Here is a 24378-nt window from a genome sequence, read left to right as displayed (position 1 = left end):
CCTGGTGGGTCTGAGGGAATGATTGAGGGTATGGAGAATGGGGAAATGGATGTAGCAACAGGATGCCAGAGCCCAGATCTTGGAGCCACACACAGGCTGGGGCCAGGAAAGGTCTCGAAAGAGACAAGGAAGAGAGTACATCAGAAAGGAGCAGGAGTGCATCTTTCCAGGCCTCAGAATCAAGAGAGATTTGTGGGTCCAGACAGTACCCAAGGAAATGAAAATTATAATGGATCAAGAACCACTAATCTGAGAAGTCTCTATCAGACACATGGTCAGTGATCCAGATCCCCAGAGAGAGTTCTATGATGCCATGAGGATTGGAGCATCTGTAGCGGCTTGGCCCTGACAGTGACGTGAAGGGGAGGACTTGACCTCCTCAATTTTGGCACTCTCTCCAATGTGATACACTCTCAGGGGATGTTGTTGGGCATGGAAACCTTAAGGGGAAAGACAAACACATTGGTTGAGAATCACTGCTTTTGTATATACCTTCACTTTTCTTCTCCATTTGGAATGTAACTTCAGGGGGACTGCTCTTGGGAGGTGATTTGGTCCCTATGAATGCTGAACTTGAGGTGCCTGGCACACTTTGAGAAAAATTCCTGGTGACTGTGGTATGAGGGCTTATAGGATTTCCGCTGGCAGGACTCAAAGAACTTGCTGGATTAGGTGATGAATTCTTGGAATCTTCAGGAAGCTTCTCCTCTTGGGGCATGCCATCTCCCTCTTCTACAAGAAAAAAGACAAAGACAATTATCCTCAACAGACTTATAGCTCAAATACTACAAAAGGTCAAAAATCTCTAATCTCCAACAACAGTTCATTTAAGCCATGCTATACTGAACCACAAACCTCTAACACAAAGTATATGGCCATCCCCTTCTTGGCGTTTATAGTAATGGACACTGTCCTGAAATCCAAACTGATTCTATATCATCACCTATATTTCTCATGGCAACTATCCCTTGCCAGTCTTGCCACCAAGGCTGTGAACACCTCACTAAAGCATTCATTTTTAGGAATGTAGTTCTTTACAACTATTTGTTATAATACGATCACACAGTTGGTTTCTAACATTTGCTTACTACTTGGGCACTTAAAACTTTCACTGGAGAAAGGTACTAAGTTTTTCTATTCCTCTATCAGCTTTTAGCAATACAAAGCTGAATAGAAAATGTTACTATAATTGTTTCTTTTTAATCTAAGGAGAAAGGACAACTTTGCACTTCTGAAGGGAATGAAGTGCTCAACAAAGCTGCCAAAATAGTAGACTAATTGCCAAACTCATTTGGGCAAATACACTCCCTCTATCCACACCCCCAGCACTCAAGAGCATAGATAAATCGTAGCAGAGTTACTTTTCTTCCCAATCCCGGGATGTGTAAATACTATTTACCTTTAGAGGCATGCACAATTGTTTTGGGCAACTTAGGAGAGAGAGGAACTACATAAGGTAGAAGTTCCTGAGAAGGTCGTTTGGTGCTTTGCTTTTCTGTTATGTCTTCTTCCACTGTGTTCAAAAAACAACAAAGGTGGCTGTCATAACTAATTAATATGCTCAAGCATTTTCATATCATCAGTAAAAAGACTTGTTTCTAAATCATTTGCCTACTATAACTTTGTCAAAAATTTATCAACTGATTGTTTATGAACAACGTGTTCACTTCATCCTATTAAACAATTCAGTGACATCACATTCAAGAGTTAAATGCATTATATCTAGGCTTCATTTACTCTAGGGCCATCACATTTCTCTAAATATCTCAGGAAGCAGTCAGGCAACCTATTATAATGTGTCTAAAAAGGCGTGGAAAAATTGCTTCCATGAGCAAGAAAAGTTATGAATTCAGAGAACTTAAGGAGAAGATAGGGTACAATAAACACTCCATTTTATAGGCCACAATCTTGGCCTAGGGCTACCCTTACAACAACTCTACCACTTATCATTTAACCAAATGCATTTCTACCTAAAGGATCACTCTTTAAGACATGATCCTGAAAGTAAAGACATCTCAAATTATCAATTACACTCTAAATATCAATCAATATCTTCATTTAACCTCCAAATAAAAGAAAAAATAAAGTATAATAGAAACCTAAAAAGTCTCATAATAGACCTCTAGAAAGAAGAAAGACTGCAATGAGAAAGTACCAAAGTCAAACTCATCTGGTTCAAAATGGCTAGGGGCCAGGCACGCCTCTCAAAATCATCTGATGAGCAATCTTCAGCCACCGAGTTACTGAATGATTACTAATGAGTCTAAGAGAGCTCTTACCACTTGATTTATTTTTAATCATGGACTACAAAACCAACAGGCAAAACAAATTTCAGTGAATGACAAATATTGCTACATTTAGGATATTTAAACTCTAAGGAAAGAAATAATTAACTTTTTTTATATCCATTTAATGATACAGAAAATTCGAATACTAAAGTACAGTTTTCCATAGATATTTGTTTACCTCAAAATCTTAGCAAGATCAGAAAAGTCTTTACTTATCTTTTACTTGTAATAGTCTAATGCTTTCTTTACGAAAAGTTTATGAAGCTGGTGTATGGTCTACTATCTGGGGCTGATACAAACATAAAATTGACTCTTGACTTCTGCGTCTAGGTATCGTAGTAAGCTCAGGCATGAAACTTTTCCTGCAGAGATAACTAGAAAAACCCAGGTAATTTACAAAGTATTTTAAAATTCATTATAGAGAGGCACTTCCAGGATGACTGATTAAGGACCTCCAAAAATCCACTCCTCCATTAAAAAAAAATGAAAACACTGGCAAAATTAACTTTTTCAAGACTCTGGACGTTAACTAAAGGCTTACAACAATCCAAGAAGTGTTATTCAAGAAAAATGGCTGAATCTCAGAAAGAACAGCAAATTCTATGGCATTTTAGCTTCCCTAATATTGTCTCTAATCTTTCACTTCCTGCTGACCTTAAGGCTATGCACAAAGTAGACTTGTAATCTGCCTCCTGGAGTGTTCAAGGTGAGGTTCCAACACACAGAGAAATCCGTGGCAAAGGCACAGGGACATACTGGTTCCAGGCATTTAACGGAATCCCTGTCCAATCATTAGCTGACCACTAAGCTAACTGAGGAGACTTCAGTGGCCATATATGACAAAACCAGCCCAGGAAAAGTCATTAAATTAGTCCAGAAAAATCACTAAATAAACAAACAGCAACAGCAACAACAATAAACCCTAGGGAGGAGGAGAGAATCTGATTTCCAGAGCTGCTGTATTATATTATTTTAAGATGCCCAGTTTTCAATTAAAAAATTAGGAGACACTATGTCTAAAGAACTAAAGGCAAGGATGAGAACAATGTCACAGCAAATAGAGACTATCAATAAAGTGATAAAAATTACAAAAAAGAATCAAATATAAATTCAAGACTTGAAAAGTATAATAAATGAAATGAACAATTCACCAGAGGGGCTCAACAGATTTGAACTAGCAGAAGAAAGAATCAAATTTAAAGAAAGTCAACTGAGATTATATAGTCTGAGGAACAGAAAGAAAAAAGAATGAGGAAAAATGAACAGACCTCAGAGACCTGTGGGACGACATCAAACATACCAAAATACACATAAATGGGAGAGTACCAGAAGGAGAGGAAACAGAGAAAAGGGTAGAAAGAATATTTGAAGAAATAATGGCTAAAGCTTCCCAAATCTGATGAAAAATGTTAATCTGCATATCTGAAAAGCTCAACAATCTCCAATGAGGATAAATCAAAGATTTCTACACCTAGGAAAAACAGTCAAACTGTCAAAAGCAAAAGACAAAGACAATCTTGAAATCAGCAAGAGAAAAGCAAATCATTACATACAAGGGATCCTCAGTTAGATTAGCAACTGACTTCTCATCAGAAACTAGAGGCTAGAAGTGAGATGATATATTCAAACTGCTGAAACAAAAATATGGTAGAACAAGTTAGCAAAACTAACCTTTAAAAAATGAAGTAGAAAATAACAAATTCTCCATAAGCAAAAACAGAGAATTCCTCACTTCCAGAGCTATCCTACAAGAAATACTAAAGGAACTCCTTCAAGTTGAAATGAAAGGACACTAAACAGTTACTCAAATCCACATAAAAAAATAAACAGTACCAGTAAACATATTTGCGTTTATAATTCTTTTCTTCTCCTTTCTCATTTAAAAGACAACTACATAAAGTAATAATTATAAAATTGTTTTTAGGGGCTTAAAATATATAAAATATAATATGTATGACAATAATAACACAAAGAAGGGGGCAGGGAACAGAACTATACTAGAGCAAAGCTTTTGTATAACATTAAAATTAAGCTGGGGGGCCGGCCTGGTGGCACAGCAGTTAAGTGCACACGTTCTGCTTCAGTGGCCTGGGGTTCACCAGTTCAGATCCCGGGTGCGGACATGGCACCGCTTGGCAAGTCATGCTATGGTAGGCGTCCCACATATAAACTAGAGGAAGATGGGCACAGGTGTTAGCTTAGGGCCAGTCTTCCTCAGCAAAAAGAGGATTGGCAGCAGATGTTAGCTCAGGGCTTATCTTCCTCAAAAAAAAAAAAAAATTAAGCTGGTATTAATTTAAACTGGAATGTTTTAAATTAAGATGTAATTTGTAATCCCCAAGGTAAATACTACGAAAACAACTCAAAAACCATAGTAAAAGGAACAACAAGGGAATCAGAATGGTATACAAGAAAAGATCTGTTTAAAACAAAAGAAGGCAGCAATAGAGGAAAAGAAGACAAAAAAATGTAAGATACAGAAAATAGCAAAATGATAGATATAAATATAAATCCTACCTTATCAGCAATTATATTAAATGTACATGAAATAAATACTCCACTAAAACATCAGATTGGCAGAATGATGGACTGAAAAAAAATTTCCAATTACATACTTACCACAAAAGACACACTTTAAATTCAAATACACAAATAGGTTGAAAGTAAACAGATGGAAAAAAATATACCATACAAACACTACTTATAAGAGAACTACAATAGCTATACTAATATCAGACAAAATAGACTTTAAGAAAATCCTAAGGAATGCACACACATACAAAAATCCCAATAAGAACTAATAAATGAATTCAGCAAGATTATAGAATACGAGATTAATATATAAAAATTAATTGTATTTCTATATACTTGCAATGAACAATCCAAAAACTAATTAAAATGATTCCATTTACAATAGCATTAAGAAGAATGAAATGTTTAGGGATGAATTTATTAAAGGAAGCGCCAGATGTGTTCTCTGAAAACTACAAAACATTGTGAAATAAATTAAAGAAGACCTTAATAAATGGAAAAACATCCCATGTTAATGGGCTGGAAGCCTCAATATTGTTAAGATGGCAATAAATCCCCAAACTGATCGACAGATTCAACACAATCCCTATTAAAATCTCAGCTGGCTTCTTTGCAGAAACTGACGAACTGATCCTAAAAGTTTATGTGCAAATGCAGGGAACCAGAATAGCCAAAACAATCTTGAAAAAGGAGAACAAAGTTGGAAAACTCATACTTCCCAACTTCAAAACTTACTACAAAAAGCTACGGGACTCAAGATAGTGTGGTACTGCCATGAAGATAGACATATACATCAATGAAATAGAATTGAAAAGTCCAGAAATAAACCCATATATTCATAGTCAACTGATTTTTGACAAGGGTACCAAGACAAGTCAATAGGAAAAGAGCAGTCTTTTCAACAAATGGTGCTGGGACAACTAGATATCCACATGTGAAAGAATGAAATTGGACCCCTACCTCACAACACACAGAAAAATTAATTCAAAATAGATCAACGACCTAAATATAATAGCTGAAACTACAAAATTCTTAGGAGAAAACATAGGAGTAAATCTTTGTGAATTTGTATTAAGCAATGTTTTCTTAGATATGACACCAAAAGTACAAGAAATAAAAGAAAAAACAGATAAATTGAATTCCATCAAAATTAAAAATTTTTGTGCTTCAAAGAACATGATCAAGAAAGTAAAAAGACAAACTACAGAACTGGGGAAATATATGCAAAGCATATATCTGATGTAGAACTTGTATCTAGAATGTATAAAGAACTCTTTATATATAACAAATACAAATACATATGTGTATAATAAATATATATTTCTATATAATCAAAGGATAAAGAATCTGGTTAAAAATGGGCAAAGGATTTGAACAGACATTCCTCCAAAGAGGATATACAAATAACCAATAAGCACATGAAAAGATGCTCAACAACATCAGCTATTAGGGAAATGCAAATCAAACCACAATGAGATATCTTTCAGGTTTTGACCCTCAAGATCATTATGAATACAACAAGAAATTACTTTCCCACTTTAAATGCACAAAAACTATATCTTATACATGTCTAATTAGTTCACTGGGGCTAATAAGTTTACTTTGAGGAGGACACAAGGAAAAACTGAATTACACAAGATTCTCAAGTTAATTATAAAATGTAATATAAAATAGAAGCATGGTATAGAATTTTATATTTTCTCTCACCTGGTTTATTTTTATCACCCTCTGCAGGAGTACTAGTATTACCTCTGTAAGAGCTAAAAGGCTGGCTACTCAAAAGATTCTCACACTGCAGGCTGTGGCACAAGGTCTCCAGAAAGCGAAGAGCAAATGATGCACTGTTCACTGGAGGGAGCTGGATGGAATGAGTTTCCCCATCAAAGGAGGCTATTGGGGGAGAAAAAGATGCCAAAGTCACATCATAGAAAGATGGGAACTACAACATCAACAAAAAAGCCATCAATTTAGGAAATGTATCATAAGTCTGATTTGCGGTTTTTGTAATTTATAAAGAAACAATCTTTAATTATAAAACTTCCTCTCATTCAAACACAATAGCTTGTACTGATAAAAGCATTCATAAAGTAAACAACAACAACAACAGAAACCCACTGATCAGTAACACTTCCTGCTATTCCAAACATTTCATGGGTACAAATGTTGTAGCATCTGATCATATAATCATGAAAGCCAGCTGTATCTTATCTCTTAATCACTTCTTGAGTCATACTTTTATTTAGAGCATCAGTCTGTTTTCTAAAAAAATTAAAATATATTATCAACCAAGGTACTTTGTCTATAGTAAGCTTAATAGAGCATGTAAAAGGAAAGAGCTGTACATTTTACCTCAATTTACAGTATTACTCTGACATTATTTATCTATTTTGAAACTAAGTTAAACTTTCCAAACCAGGGATAAAAGTCTATAAATACATAATAATTAAAAATATTCTATTATAGCAATATTATAAATCTTTTAATATAATAAAGGATTAAATATTACAAAATAATCTGTATTATATAAAATCCTTGCCGAGTTCTCAAAACCTAAAATCAAATTTGGAAAGAAAGCTGAATAAAGGATTAGATGAGCATACCAGTTATCACTTCTCCTCCACGATGATCTGGCTTAAGGAATCCAAAAACAGTCTTACTTTGAAAGGCACAATCCACACAGGCCTGCACGGTCCGCCGGAGCACCACATTCACAGGGCCCGGGCCAAAGTGGTCAGGCAGCTGCTGGATTTTCTTTTGATCCAGGTGAGGGCCAGAGTTTCCATGTTTGTTTACATAGACACACACTTGAAGAAAAATGTGTACACAGATATAACAAACAATGAGATCGGTTAAAAGAAACACAAACATTACACAATCAATTATTATATCCCACTACCCACACTTCACTCAAAGAGAATCTAAATATAGTTAATACCAATAATCATTTCTGCTACCTAAAAATAGGTATGTAAATCTATTTTCACATTTGTGTAAAGATATTAAACCTGGAAAGAAATAATACAAATGCTTATTCAGTTTTCTAGAATTTTGCCCAAACTGACTATAATAAAACTATAGAAGTTTTAGTAGCATCACAAAACAATTCTTTCCCACATTCCCACATTAGACAAAATGATATAAAGATAAGTAAATATTCTTGCTTTTTAACTATATAAATAGTATAAGAACTTTCTTTCAAAACTGGTCATGCTACTACACTCCTTTATGGATTGAATTTATTTTAAATCACCAATATTGCACCTTCACTATATTTTCTAAGGTAACCAAATAATTTAAGATATATGTCACAGTAAGGTCTCACAATCTAGAGAAATTTTTCCAATAATTTTAAGAAAATAAAAATGTTCTTTATATACACATGCCAAGGTTCCCTGAAAATTTCAAAATCAACACTTTCCTTAGTATAAGAGCATATGACTTAGAAGAAAATCATCTATAATCACACAAATGTCAAGTTTCCATAAGACTTCTTCATTGAGAATCAACAAATACAAATCAACATACAATGTAACATATGAGGGTACATTATTACCAAACATAAAATATACTGCCCCCCAAATCAACAAATACATTATTTTTATCCATTATTTAATTTATATTGGAAAATTTTCATATATTCACAATCTATATTTAGGACAATAAAAACTCACTATTCTCACTTTCATTATGTTAAAATATATGATATTCAACTTTGTGGTAAGAGCCAGAGGAAGGGTGGACTCTGTCACAGAAATGAAACGGCTATTAAAAACTTAACCCTATGGTGCTGACAGCATGGACAAAGTTGTACTGAACACAAATGAAGCTAAACAAGGATTTCAATGTTATACCTCCTTAGCATTATATTCATTTAGCTAGTTTCTCCTGCTAATGGACTAAAAATCAGAAATAATAAACTGACAAAATGAGGTATGTTACAGTAATCATTTAAAGTGATTTCTATTTCAAAAAACTAAATTAAAATTTCTTTTTAGTCGGGGAAGAACAACTAGGGGAAGAAGTCCAGGAAACAGAAGAGTATAAGGGAGATAACTAAGGATCTAGAAGAGGAAGTAATAGAACATTGTTTAAAAAATAGAAAAGGAATGAGGAAATGTGCAGGAGATGACAAAATGGATTGATTAGTCTGGGTCTGTGTCATTTCATACTCTTCACATAGCAGAGAACAATTTAAAGTTATCATGCCCCTTGAGAGGCAAGAATTTGTCAAGGCTTTAAAAAGGCATTAAAAAAAGGTTTGAGGTAGCTCTAAAAATATATACATGACAAAGAGACAAACTGTAAAATGAGATAAAAGGAAAACATGAATAGATTTGACAATAATGTAAATTTTATAAATCTTACTAAGATGAATAAAATACTTTAAGGGTACTGAATTTTCAAGTGATTCATGTATTTAAACAGACTATTTTTCCTTAACATCAAAATGAACAACCAGAATTTCAAAATACTTTAATATAAAAAATACTAAATGTTTATAACGATCTTTTTCCTCTTATTTTATTTTCAGGACTTCAAAGTCACTGAAAATAATACAGAATAAAAGATTAGTAATTTTATACTCTTTTAAAAGTACTAATTTACCTGTAGACATCACTATTTTAGATGTCCCAGGAGTGGTATCCTTATATGAAAGGCCACGGTTTCTGGTCAAAAAACTTATAGAAGCTGAAGATGTGGAACACACCACAGGAAAACATTTTTCCTGTTAAAAAAAAAGAACACAAGTATACATTACCCTTTAAAAAAATTCCTAGATGAGGAGGTCAGAAAATTATTGGCATCACTGGTTCACAAATGATCAGTTGTCAGAAATCCTCAGGAGTGGAAACCCTGTGTCTGTCATGAACTACAGTACTTTCCAAACTGTGCTCCTCAGAGGGGCCCATGAGGGGACAAGTGGGAGAGGAAGAGACCAAGAGGCTGGGATTCCCAGCACTAGCCCTGCTCCAATTGGTCACACCTTAGCCAAAATAGTTCACTCTTATCATAAAACTTGTTTTATTTTTTTGAGGTTCCCTGTAAGAGAAGTGTTTTCACATCGCTAAAGAAAAGTCTGTAAACCTAATCGAGCAACACATCAAATTGGGGTAGGCAACCTCAAAAAGGCAGAGGACAGAGTTGGTCTTTAGAAAGCAGTCACTCATCCGGTTTTTACTGTATCTAACCAGCATTTCTCCATATTACATATGATATTTTTGACCAAATTACAAGTAGCTTGCTAAAGTCCATACAAAATTATGCTTATTGTATATAAGAACCAAATGTCTTCTGGACATCGTTAACCATCACTAATATTTTGTTTATTTTAGGTCAACTCTTGGGGTTTTCTTGGAGTAACGTGCAAACACAGCTCACAAATATCAGAGAAGGGGCTCTTGCACCTAGAAAAGGTAATAACAGAGGATATTTAAAAGGCAGGGACAAAGGAAGAAAAAATAAGATAACATTCAACGTTGTTGGGTTTTTCTTTATTAGTTTAAATTAATGACTGTCATTTGAGTTCATAGTATTCTAGTAAATCATATTTTTTTAAAGTACTGAATTACAAACACTGTGTTGATATGTTCTCATTCTTTCAGTAGTTAAAAAATCTGAAATCCGAATCCTTTGACTTAAGACATACCAAGATAGTATGTTTGCATTAACATTGTAAATTGAATAAAGGTACATTTATTTGGAAAATGTGCTCCTATACCTCTAGAATCCTTAAGGGGAGGAAGAAAATAGTTGACAGAAGAAAGAGTCTATTGCAAGAATAATTCTTACTCTACTTCAAAGACTTTCTCAATAACTAAACTATGACATGGCAGTATTGAAACAGGGATATAGGTAACTGCATGAGAATCTTCATCTTTTCATGATGAAATAAGGAAGCTGGAGAAGATAAAGGTGAATTAAAATGGTTCCTTTGAAACAAAAAATAGTTTCTTACAAAAAAATTACAGTATCTGCCCCTTGCCCCTCCTTACCACCATATAAACATCATTTTCAAAACAATCTCTTCAAAGTTGTCAAGTTAGCATTGGAATTATTTGAAAATAGAAGAATCAAGAGAAACTTTTTGGAGTTATCTTATATCTTCACCATTATACCAACTTATCACAAAGACTTTTTTCAGTAGCTGGAAAATATGCATTAAACATGTACATCAATGACACCCTCGATACATTTTAATTTTTAAAATGTATTTAAAATATTATTTTCCTTTAAATTTCATTAACTTTTCTTAATTTTAGGTAATTTATTTTTAATTTGAAAAATTCCATCTGCTAACGATTCACATTAGAATAATGTGCATATTTTATTTTTTCAATGTTTATGATTTTATATTTGAAATATATTCAGTTTTATTGACTTTTGATTTTTATTTTATAAATTTTGAATGCTTTTTAATAAAAATATCAGTATTAATATAAGTATTTTTAAATCAAAGGGTACTGTCATTTTGCTCCATATTGCAAACATTAGTTGAAACAAAACAGAAGTGTTTCATATATTGATATCAGATGGCTGAACGCAGAAATGTTTAAAGTAATACTGCTGAAATTTAATTCAGTTCTAATAGATCTAGGAAGACTCTGTGTCTTTAAATGTAGAGCGTATCTCTTGTAGACAGGATATATTTGAGTCTTTTTAAAAATCCATTTTAATAATCTGTCTTGTAATTGGAGAGCTTAGTCCACTAACTTTTAAAGTAATTATTAATATGTTTGGGCCTGGGTCTACCATTTTATTATTTATTTTCTGTTTGTCTTCTCTGTATTTTGTTCTTCTCTTCCTCCTTTCCTGTCTATTTTTTGGACTACCTGAATATCCCTTAGAATTCCATTTTAATTTTCCTACTGGCTTTTTAGCTATACTTCCTTGCAGTTGTGTTTTTACGTTATGCCCTGGGGATTACAATGTACAATCCACATAAAGTTAATATTGTACTACTTAACATAAAATGTTGAACCCTTGCAATGATACAAATCCATATCCCCACCCAAGCCTTTATAACTGTTTTAGGTATTACATCTACATATGTTATAAACTCCCCAAGACTATAATTATTGCTTTAAATAGTCACATTATTATAAAGAAATTAAGAGGAAAAAGGCAAAAAAAAAAGTCACTTGCATTTACCCAGAGATAAACTTCCTTCAGCATTTCTTATAGTGCTTGTCTGCCAGTGACGAATTCTCTTAGTATGCTTTTATCTGAAAATGTTCACCTTCATTCTTGAGGAGTATTTTTGCCAGATATAGAATTTTGTATAACACCCCTCCCTCCTGGTGCACTCCCCACCACCAGAGTCTGCCTGCTTCCATTCACTCTCCAGTGTCTTCAGGTAGCTACTTTTTCTATAGTTTCCAGGTTTTAGAGTTGTTTTCTTTGGGGAAGTCAGTTAGGTAGGATGTGACTCTAGCATCACTGAATTTTCACACTGATTCCCCTTTCTCCCAAGTTTATTGAGGTATAATTTATGTACAGAAAAATTCATTTCGCATTGATTTTTAAAGTCTACTGAGTTTTAAATAAACTGGCCTGAACATAAATACACCCACACAGTACTACTTCCAATGTGGTTCTGACGACGCTAAACACTATTCAGAGTTTTAAGTTTACCCAAGAAAAGAAATACCAATTTCGATGGCTATGTAGGCTTTAAAGAGCCTAATATACTCTTCTTAGTACATTCCTAAAAGGCCTCATCATACTCTTAGTAAATCCTAAGCTGTATGTTATAAATAATAAGGCACTACAGAGACCTATAATACAAATCAGTAGGAGATACAACTAACCTTTCTTCCTGAATTTGGGCCTTTTTTCCTTGGTGTGAGATTTTTAACAGAACTTCCCTTCTTGGGGACTGAAGTATGTCCAGGTGGTTTAGTACGACCTGATTTCTTGATCTGCTGTGTTGGTAAGATTACAGCAGTTTTCTGTGGAGACTGCATTGAACTCTGGGCTGCTTCAGAAGGGGAAGGCTGTGTTTTTGGTTTTGCTATATTCTTTGTAATGGGAACTGAGAAAAAAAAAAACAACAAAAATAAAATTAAGTAAATCACATAATTAAGGTATTGTCTTATGACTCAAAAGAAATTTAACTCAATCTTTAAAAACATTCCAAAGCCTACTCATTGAAAACCACTTACAATAAAGGTAGCATTTAAAATGAAGTTTTAGGTATTTAAGATTTCAGACTATCGGGAAATAGTGTAATTCTCCAGAAAAAATAGAGAGGCTTTTTTTTTAATGAGGAACCAGTAACTTCACACTTAGCATAGTGAAAATTTCTAGCAATTTACCTTTTGTCTGCTTCTCACATGTTTAGTCCTTAGCACAGAAAACAGTTTTTCCTTCAGAAAATACTAATTGTGCCATATGCAGGAATCATTTTGACCATTAATATAGGAAAACATAGCAAAGCAGATACTGACGGCTCCTGCTTCATTTTTCAGAGGCCAGGGAAATCCGCTGCACTTGATTTTTTGTTTTTTTTTTAAGATATTTTCAAGTTGTGCTTTTTTAAGAATTTTTTTTTTAAGATTGGCACCTGAGCTAACAGCTGTTGCCAATCTTCTTTTTTTTCTTCTTCTTCTCCCCAAAGCCCCGTCCCCCAGTACATACTTGTATATTCTAGCTGTAAGTCCTTCTGGTCATGCTATGTGGGACACTGCCTCAGCATGGCCTGATGAGCTGTGCCACGCACGCGCCCAGGATCCGAACCAGAGAAACCCTTGGCGCTGAAGTGGAGCCTGCAAACTTAACCACTTGGCCACAGGGCCGGCCTCCCTATGCTGCACTTGATCTTTAACGGCTAAAGCATATTAAGTTCCTATATGTATGTCTAATAATAAAGGTTCATATACTACAATATAGACTCTACAATAATGTTGTCATGGAAGGACCACTATCACGCCTAAGTGATTGGTATTTACTAGTTACTTGGTAGCCCAATCTAGACAGTATTAATATTTCAAATGAAGGTTTACCTGTCACAGTTAAGTAAAAAAAGAGAGATTTTTAGTATTAATCCCTTAATAGTTTTATTATTATAAAATAGTGAAATTCGCACAGTAAGAAGTACTAATGTCAAACAAAAAGTCCTTACAGGAAGAGCTGTATAAGGAAAACATTTATACATCTATGCAAAAATCAGCTTTTACTTTGAGGACTTCATTTTACAACTTGAAACCAATCTACTGCTTCACTCCCCCTATACTCAAAGACTAGGTAGAAATCTGACCTTTGATGGAAAATACCACATCTTCCCCGAAGCCTTTTCATCTACCTTCTATCACTTACCAACCCAAGAGGAGGGAACAGCCTTCTCTCAGCTGCCAGGGCAAACGGAAGACCACTGAATTGCCACCATCACTTTCCCCCCTTATTTATAATAATTCACCTACTTACACCAGTCTCTTCCTATCTCTTTATCATCATCTATCTCATACTCCACACTCACTTCCACTTTCTTCAATAACTCCAGTAACCTAATTCACATTATTTCTTCTTACACAGTCTCCCTGTCATCATCTTCAGAAATTTAACTATCATACTTCTGATGCTTCATCATCCTGACCTCATCTTCAGCTCCTCTCTAAAATGGTTATACTTAGCAATTTCTGAAATTCTTCTATCTCCAAGATAACCAACTGTGCCCCCTTTCTCTATCTCCACTTCCTTGCTTCATACCAACTAACTATGCTTTTCATTCTTGTTATGATATCTATCCACAAGCCTTCTCCATTTTCATCCAATTTATTAGCTTTCTTCTGGCTTTACTTTACTCCTATCAACCTGCACCCAACTGTCCACCTTCAACACTTCTCTAACTAGTATCCCTTACTATATCACCTCTTGATCTTTGATCATGTCCAGCATATAAGCTCCCACCTGTGAGTACACTATCATTTGCTTTCTCTGGTCCTGAGCCATAGAACAAGGGTCAGCAATTTTTTTCTGTAAGGGGCCAGAGAAGAAAAATTTTAAGCTTTGAAGGCCACACATGGTCTCTGTCACACATTCGTCTTTGTGTTTTTTAAAACTCTTTATGAATATGAAAACCATTCTTAGCTCCCAGGCTACATGGGCTGGATGTGGCCCTCAGGTTGTAGTTTGCCAACTCCTGCTATAGAACATTACGCTATTTTTTTTTTAACTTTTTAAATTTTTGTAAAGATTTTATTTATTTGTTTTTCCTTTTTCTCCCCAAAGCCCCCCAGGTACATAGTTGTGTATTTTTAGTTGTGGGTCCGTCTAGTTGTGGCATGTGGGATGCCGCCTCAGCACAGCTTGATGAGCGGTGCCATGTCTGCGCCCAGGATTCGAACTGGTGAAACCCTGAGCGGCCACAGAGGAGCACGCGAACTTAACCACCCGGCCACGGAGTTGGCCCCCTAGTCTATTACTGATCGCTATAAAATCTACACTAACCTCAACTGGGGTGTCATTACTGCAACTCACTGATTTCCAAAGTATGCATCCATGGCAGAACATTTTCCCCTGCTTAAGTTCCCATCTCCCTCTCACTCTATTCATTCAGCAAATGACCCTACCTTCTATGTTATAAGAAGATTAAAGGCTATCTTTTGGGAGTGACCATAACCATCCCATTTCTCCATCTTAAAATACTTTTATTTTCATTCATTCTCATCTCTTCCTTTTGTAACAAATGAACTTTTCTCTCTACTCTTCTAAGTCTAATCCTCTTTTACTTATGTCCTAATAACTATCTTTTTTGGTTCTTCTGGGACATTACAGTTTCAGTGATCTCCTCTCTCTTCATGGTACTTAATCACTTGATCCGCAGCTCCTTGGTCTCTCTTACAAGCCTCAAATAGCCCTCATTTTGAAGTTACCTCCCCTAGTTTCTGGCATACTTTCAAACCCTTGCATTAATCCTTCTACTCACTACCAAAATACCAAGAATCACCATCTATACTTGATTCTTCAATTTCTTTATTCCATGTTTCCTTAGCCCCCTGTAATAAGCTTTTCTTCTCCCAAACATATTTTAACGAAATTCTTTCTTAGGTCACTAATCAGCTCTTCCTTGTTACTAAATCCAAATAAATCCCCATTCTGTTGACAAATCTGTTTATCTCCACAGGTCTGGTCCCCACCTCTGAATACATGGCATGAAGAAAAGGAAATAGATTGGGCTCTGGACCTAAGTTTAAATTCTTGTGCCAGATTGCTTTAAAACAAAACCTAGGAGTCATAGAAGGTCCTCAAAAAAATATTTACTAAATGAATGAAAAATTTTTTCAATCTGTAAGCCAATGTTATACCTCCAAAATGAGTATATTCTATATACAATAATTAACTTATAACAAATAAAATAGTAACTTCGCAGAACATGGCAAATGTAATAAAATCAGTATCTAATCTAAGAATTTTGGCATTTGAAAATTTCACACTTGAAATTAATAAATCCTGGGAAACAAGTATTTGAGTTATAGCTTCAAATATTCCCCTGAAATATTCTATTACAATAAAAACTCTTTGATGCATGGTATACACATATGTATAAGCAAAGTAAGAAAAATGCATGATAAAAAATTTTACGTATAAAAACATTTTTTCACTTTAGAAAGCAAGCTTTTTTTATTTTTTAAATTTCTTTTCAAGTAATTTCATTGGGATTATAATGGTTTATAGCATTGTGTAATTTTGGGTGTACATTATTGTTTATCAATTTCTGAATACACTTCATCATGAAAGCAAGCTTTTCAAAGGCAAAGACTCAGTTTTGTTTACTTCCATATCCCCAGCTCCTAGAACAAAATGCTTTTTAAACTAATTTAACTAAAGAGGAAAGAGTAATCATTCAAATATATTAGACATCAAAATTAAACTATATACATTATATATTTGTTGCTAGTTCTGTCGAGTCAATTCCAATTCTTAGTGACACTGTGCACAGCCGAGCAGAACCCTGTCCAGTCTTTTTGCGCCATCCTCTCACCTTCCAGCGCTCTATGAGACAATGCTCCACGGCTCTTAATAGGGTTTTCATGGCCAATTTTTTCAAAAGTGTGTAGCCAGGTCCTTCTTCCTAGTGTGTCTTAGTCTGGAGGCCCCACTGAAACCTGTCCCCCATGCATGACCCTGCTGGTATTTGAAATACTAGTGGCACAGCTTTCAGCATCACAGCAACATGCAGCCACCACTGTTTGACAACCAACAGATGGGTAGTGTGGTTCCCTGACCAGGAAACAAACCCAGACCTCAGCAGTGAGAGCGCCTAATCTCAGCCATTAGACCACCAAGGCTGGCTTACATTATACATTACATGTATTTATTATCTCTCCTCCAAAGAACAATCATATAACATATATACACCATATATGCTGAAATTCTATTCAGTATTAAACTATTTCAAATAGAAAATAGATTTGTTTAAATGATAAGGTTAAAACTATATATTAGCATTATAACCATGTGTTCACAGTGGTCACAAAGTGAGTAAAAATCTTTTTGAAAAAAGCACACTTTGAAATATATAGAAGGATATGCTAATCATCTTCAACAAAATTTTTACGTGAATACCTAACACAAAACTTATCTGGTTCCTCAGCTTATCTTCAGATAGAACTGACAACATTCAGACAAGAAAAATGTCCAGGTGATGAGAAATTATTGAATTGTGGAAATGCAAAAGAAATTAATGGGAAACAATCAGAAGGCAGGAAATAAAATCAAGAGGAGGCCTGGAAACCTGGAACAGGAGGAATTGAAGAAAGAAAGAAGATAGATGCCAATAGTTACTGTCTACCCATTACACACTGGGCACTTCAATATCCATTATCACATGTAATCCCCCAAGTGTCCTATGAGGTAGGTATTGTTTCCCCACTTCATACATGAGGAAATTTAGGCTCTGTGAGGTTAAGTAACTGAGCCAAAATTACCCATTTGGCTAAGTGAGTTTTACCTCCTAAGTGTATACTTTTTGTAATATGCCACCTTGCTTTCTCTCCTCTAACAAAAAAGGCTATTAAATTCATTCCCCTGAGTCAAAGTGCATGTGTTTTATTTATTTATTTATTTATTAAAAAGGCCCAAAAGACAATCTTGTGAATTCCTAGATGATATTTCACCAGATAGTCAATGGGCGCTCTCTGACAGAGGAGCCTTGGGTTTTTTAAAAACTAGATGTGGAGGCATAGTTATAAGGAGAAAATATTGACAAGTATAGACAAAAACACTCTGGTAAAACTTTCCATGCCTGGGGATTTAATCTTATTTAATATTTTCAAATAGTACTTCTTAAAAATACTTTCTTGTTGACACATGAAGATGCTTTATTATTGAAAGATAGTGCTTGCCTTCTCTGAACTGTGAAGGCAGTTCAGCACACACAATTACCAGGGAAAAGGAAATACACTTAGAAATGAACAGCAACTCCCTATTTCCAGTTATTGTCACACATGTGCTGGTTTAGCTTACACATGGCTGATTTAAACGGGGACTAAAATGGATAAGATATACAAATTAATACATATTTTGCTTTTGATCTAAAAAGACTTAATAGAGATATGGTTGCTTACTGTTCTCCAGATTTTCCATCCATTATTTACTTAATACCGAGTGTGCCCTTTTTACAAGTCTAGGCAATTTAGGAAATCCAGAAGAAATAAATATGGTCCCAGTCATATAGTTCCTATTTCATGTGAGTATTTGTGTATACATAAAATTCCTATCTCCTTAAGTAGATAGATCGATGTTTTCCTTCTCCTCAAATAGACAATGCTATATATGTAACCATATGATAACAAGGGCAGAAATTAATATAAAAATAGATGCTCTGGAGATGACGTCACCAAGATGGCGGAGAGAGTAGTCTTCTTTGTCTCTCCCCGTTCGAATCTACAACTAATTGGACATTCATCGGTTAACAAAGTATATCCATGTAGCATCTCAGGATGCCTGAGAGACCTATGCTGCTATACATGAGAAGGCAGACGGAATTCCCTCTGGGAGGAGGTGGAGATAGGTGAAAACTCTCTGACCCCCGACCCACGAACACTCTAGTTACCTGCAAGCAGCTTTCTTCCAGCAGACTCCCCCATAGCGTCTCCAGGCACCAAGGGAAGGAGTGTGTGCACAGCGGAGGAGTGACGGTGGAAACAGGTGACTACAGCCCTACCTAAACCCCCCATGATTACGTCTAAGCCCAGGGGGAAACTCCAGGGTCCTGCACCGGCAGCAGGGAAAGCCTCTACTCGCCATTAGTGGAGAGGCCCCACCCAGCATTCAGAACACCGGGAGGCTCCGGAAGAGGAGAATCCCAGGCAGGGCAGCAGCCAGCCAGCTGCCACCCAACTCACGGACTCTGGCTGTCCCCCAGACAGGGCAAGGGGCTCCCGGAGATCCTGGGGAAGAGGACTGCGGCTGGGTGGAGTTCCAGCGGCCCAGCTCCGTGGCCCAGGGGGAAACTCTACAGTCTCAGAGCAGCCTCAGCGAAAGCCTCTGCACAGCACTAGTGGAAAGGCCCCACCCGGCAATCACAAGGTTGGAAGGCCCTGAGGCAAAAGTAGCATAGCTACGTGAGCTAACAACAGACTGCAGAAGATACCCATAGCTGTGCTGTGACCTATAGTGGACAAGTGAGATTTTGTGGGCTCCGACAGTGACAGAGCTGCGAATATAGGTAATCCTGCTCCAGGCTGCTGGGAAAGCCCATATCATCGCTGCAGACCCTAAGGAGGGAGCACGTCTAGGTGGTCTGCAACAGTAGGCACCAGCAGCCTGAAGCCCCCTTGCGATTGCCCCCACAGCTGACGAGGGACCCCACAAGACCACTATGACGAGGAGAGGCCCAGGTCCAGTTAGCAACAGCTGACAGGGTTCCTGGTTGGCGCAGTCTAAACAGCTTCTCCCCGCCCCCACACCAGTAGAAACAAGTGGAAGCAGTAACTAAACTATATCTCTATGTGGAGGCACAAATCTACACCATCAAGCAGTATGAAAAAATATATTAAATCTCCAGAACAGAAGGAAAATGACAAATACCCAGAAAACAATCCCAAAGACAATGGAATCTATAACCTAAATGGCGATGACTTCAAAACAGCCATTATTAAAAAACTCAAACGAGTTAAAAGAGAATACAGATAGACAACTCAACGAGTTCAGGAGGTACGTCACAAAAGAGCTTGATACTATAAACAAGAATCAATCAGAAATACTGGAAATGCAGAATACAATGGAGGAGATTAAGAAAAATCTGGACTCTCTGAACAGTAGGGTCGATAATATGGAGGACAGAATTAGCAATCTGGAGGACAGGAATATATGAAGGCTGCAGGCAGAGGAGGAGAGAGAACTAAGACTAAAAAGACATGAAGAAACTCTCCGAGAATTATCCGACTCAATTAGGAGATGCAACATAAGGATTATAGGCATACCAGAGGGAGAAGAGGAGAAGGGGGCAGAAAGCCTGTTCAAAGAAATAATGCCTGAGAACTTTCCAAACCTGGGGAGAGAGATGGAACTTCATGTGACAGAAGCCAATAATCTCCAAACTTTATCAATGTAAGAAGACCAACCCCAAGGCATATAGTAGTGAAGCTAGCAAAAGTCAACAACAAAGAGAAAATACTAAGGGCAGCCAGGCAGAAGAAAATAACCTACAAAGGAACCCCCATAAGGCTATCAGCAGATTTCTCAGCAGATACCTTACAGGCTAGAAGAGAGTGGAATGATATATTCAAAACTCTGAAAGACAAAAACCTGCAGTCAAGAATACTCTACCCAGCGAAAATATCCTTCAAATATGATGTAGAAATAAAAACTTTCCCAGATAAACAAAACTTAAGGGAGTTCATTGTCACAAGACCTCCTCTTCAAGAAATGCTCAGGAAAACCCTCATACTTGAAAAATCAAAAAAACGAAAGGGGTTACAAAACCAAGAGCAAAGGAGATAAGTAGAAGGACAATAACAGAAAGTAGCAGCTCTCCATCAGAATAGGTTAGCAAAAGTTAAATAAAACATTAAAGATAAAAGGAAGGGAAACACCAAGAATAAACATAATCCTATCATTTTAACCACAACGTCACAACACAAGAAAGAAGAGATAAAAAAAATCTGACAATAACAACCTAGAAGGGGAAGAGAAAAGGGATAGAACGTTTTAATTCAAGGAAATAAGAGGCTATCAGAAAATGGACCATCTCATCTATGAGATGTTTTATACAAACCACCTGGTAACCGCTAAACAAATAACAAGAATAAAGACACAAATTACAAATAAGAAGAAAGCCAATACAGAAATTTACCTATTTGAATTAGGAATCCAAAAACCATGGGATGAGAAACAAAGGAAATGCAAAAGAACCAGAGGACAAGTGATAAAATGGCAGCAGTAGGCCCACAGGTATCAATAATCACTCTAAATGTAAATGGATTGAACTCTCCAATCAAAAGACACAGAGTAGCAGGATGGATCAAAGAACAAGATCCAACAATATGCTGCCTCCAGGAAACACAGCTCAGGCCCAAAGACAAATACAGACTCAGAGTAAAGGGATGGAAGACAATACTCGAAGCTAATAATGAACAAAAGAAAGCAGGTGTTGCCATACTTATATCAGACAAAGTAGACTTCAAAGCAAAACAGATAAAGAAAGACAAAGAGGGGCAGTATATAATGATAAAAGGGACACTCCACCAAGATGACATAACACTTATAAATATATATGCACCCAACACAGGAGCACCAAAATTTGTAAAGAAACTTTTAACAAAACTAAAACAAGAGATCAACAACAATACAATAATAGTAGGGGACCTCAACACCCCATTAACACCAATGGATAGATCATCCAGACAGAAAATCAACAAGGAAATTATAGAATTAAATGAAAAATTAGACCAGATGAACTTAATAGATATATATAGAACACTTCATCCAAAAACAGCAGGTTACACATTCTTCTCAAGCACGCATGGAACATTCTCAAGGATAGACCATACCTTGGGAAACAAAGCAAGCATCAATAAGTTCAAGAGGGTTGAAATAATATTGAGCATCTTTTCGGATCATAATGTTATGAAACTAGAAATCAACTACAAGAATAAAGCTGGTAAAGGGGCAAAAATGTGGAGACTAAACAACATGCTACTGAACAAACAATGGATTATTGAAGAAATTAAAGAAGAAATCAAATATTATCTGGAGACAAATGAAAATGAAAACACACCATACCAACTCATTTGGGATGCAGCAAAAGCAGTCCTAAGAGGGAAATTCATTGCAATACAGGCTCACCTCAATAAATAAGAACAATCTCACATAAGCAACCTCAAACAACACCTAATAGAATTAGAAGAGGAAGAACAAACAAAGCCCAAAGTCAGTAGAAGGAGGGAAATAATAAAAATTAGAGCAGAAATAAACGATATTGAAACAAAAGACAGTAGAAAGGATCAATAAAACAAAGAGTTGGTTCTTTGAAAACATTAACAAAATCAACAAACCCTTAGCCAGACTCACTAAGAAAAAAAGAGAAGTCTCAAATAAATAAAATTAAAAATGAGAGAGGAGAAATCACAACGGATACCAAAGAAATACATGGGATCATAAGAGAATACTATGAAAAACTATATGCCAACAAATTGAACAACCTAGAAGAAATGGATAAATTCCTAGACTCTTACAACCTACCCGAACTGAATCAGGAAGAAATAGAGAATCTGAATAGACCAATCACAACTAAAAAAAATAGAAACAGTAATCAAAAACCTCCCCAAAAATAAGAGTCCAGGACCAGATGGCTTCTCTGGAGAATTCTACTAAACATTCAAAGAAGATTTAATACCTATCCTTCCCAAACTATTCCAGAAAATTGAGGAAGATGGAGCACTCCCTAACACATTCTATGAAGCCAACATCACTCTGATCCCCAAACCTGACAAGGACAACACAAAGAAGGAAAACTACAGGCCAATATGACTGATGAACATAGATGCAAAAATCCTCAACAAAATTCTGGCAAACCGAATACAGCAATACATCAAAAAGATTATACCCCATGATCAAGTGGGATTTATACCAGGGACACAGGGATGGTTCAACATCAGCAAGTCAATCAACGTGATATACTACATTAACAAAATGAGAAACAAAAACCACATGATCATCTCAATAGATGCAGAGAAAGCCTTCGACAAGATCCAACATCCATTTATGATAAAAACCCTCAATAAAATGGGTATAGAAGGAAAGTACCTCAACATAATAAAGGCCATATATGACAAACCCACAGCCAACATCATACTCAACGGACAAAAACTGAAAGCCATCCCTCTCAGAACAGGAACAAGACAAGGGTGCCCACTTTCACCACTCCTATTCAACACAGTACTGGAGGTGTTGGCCAGAGCAATTTGGCAGGAAAAAGAAATAAAAGGAATCCAAATAGGCAATGAAGAAGTAAAACTCTCGCTATTTGCAGATGACATGATCTTATATATAGAAAACCCCAAGAATCCATAGGAAAACTATTAGAAACAATCAACAGCTACAGCAAAGTTGCAGGGTATAAAATCAACATACATAAATCAGTAGCACTTCTATACGCTAACAATGAACTAATAGAAAAAGAACTCAAAAACTCAATCCCATTCACGATCACAACAAAAAGAATAAAATACCTTGGGGTAAATTTAACCAAGGAAGTGAAAGATCTATACAACGAAAACTACAAGACGTTCTTGAAAGAAATTAATGACGACATAAAGAGATGGAAAGACATTCCATGCACATGGATTGGAATAAACATAGTTAAAATGTCCATACTACCTAAAGCAATCTACAGATTCAACACTATCCCAATCAGAATTCCAATGTCATTCTTTACAGAAATTGAACAAAGAATCCTAAAATTCATATGGGGCAACAAAAGACCCTGAACTGCTAAAGCAATCCTGAGAAAGAAGAACAAAGCAGGAGGCATCACAATCCCTGACTTCAAAACACACTACAAAGCTACAGAAATCAAAACAGCATGGTACTGGTACAAAAACAGGTGCACAGATCAATGGAACAGAATAGAAAGCCCAGAAATAAAACCACATATCTATTGACAGCTAATCTTCGACAAAGGAGCCGAGGGCCTACAAGGGAGAAAAGAAAGTCTCTTCAACAAATGGTTCTGGGAAAACTGGACAGCCACATGTAAAAGAATGAAAACTGACCATTCTTTTTCACCATTCACCAAAATAAACTCAAAATGGATCAAAGACCTAAAGATTACGCCTGAAACAATAAGTCTTCTAGAAGAGAATATAGGCAGTACACTCTTTGACATCAGTTTCAAAAGAATCTTTTCGGACACCATAACTCCTCAGACGAGGGAAACAATAGAAAGAATAAACAAATGGGACTTCATCAGACTAAAGAGCTTCTTCAAGGCAAGGGAAAACAGGATTGAAATAAAAAAACAGCCCACTAATTGGGAAAAAATATTTACAAGTTACTTATCTGACAAGGGGTTAATCTCCATAATATATAAAGAACTCACACAGCTCAACAACAA

The 24378-nt window shown here is 35.9% G+C and overlaps 1 protein-coding gene across 2 annotated transcripts in view; it reads right to left on the bottom strand.

Moving 5' to 3' along the window:
* SCML2 (Scm polycomb group protein like 2) overlaps positions 1 to 24378 on the bottom strand; it is a 92905-nt gene that overhangs the window by 5839 nt on the left and 62688 nt on the right. For both annotated transcript variants that reach the window (XM_046672678.1, XM_046672676.1), the window contains 6 exons: positions 12629 to 12852; positions 9426 to 9546; positions 7421 to 7624; positions 6528 to 6710; positions 1400 to 1513; positions 493 to 732 (listed from right to left, as the gene is read on the bottom strand). In XM_046672678.1, the coding sequence (XP_046528634.1) occupies positions 493 to 732; positions 1400 to 1513; positions 6528 to 6710; positions 7421 to 7624; positions 9426 to 9546; positions 12629 to 12852 (1086 nt within the window). The remainder of the gene's footprint in view (positions 1 to 492; positions 733 to 1399; positions 1514 to 6527; positions 6711 to 7420; positions 7625 to 9425; positions 9547 to 12628; positions 12853 to 24378) is intronic.

Source organism: Equus quagga, chromosome 10 (assembly GCF_021613505.1).
Source record: "Equus quagga isolate Etosha38 chromosome 10, UCLA_HA_Equagga_1.0, whole genome shotgun sequence".
In the NCBI taxonomy this organism is placed as follows: domain Eukaryota; kingdom Metazoa; phylum Chordata; class Mammalia; order Perissodactyla; family Equidae; genus Equus; species Equus quagga.
This window is presented reverse-complemented; position numbering and strand designations above follow the sequence as displayed.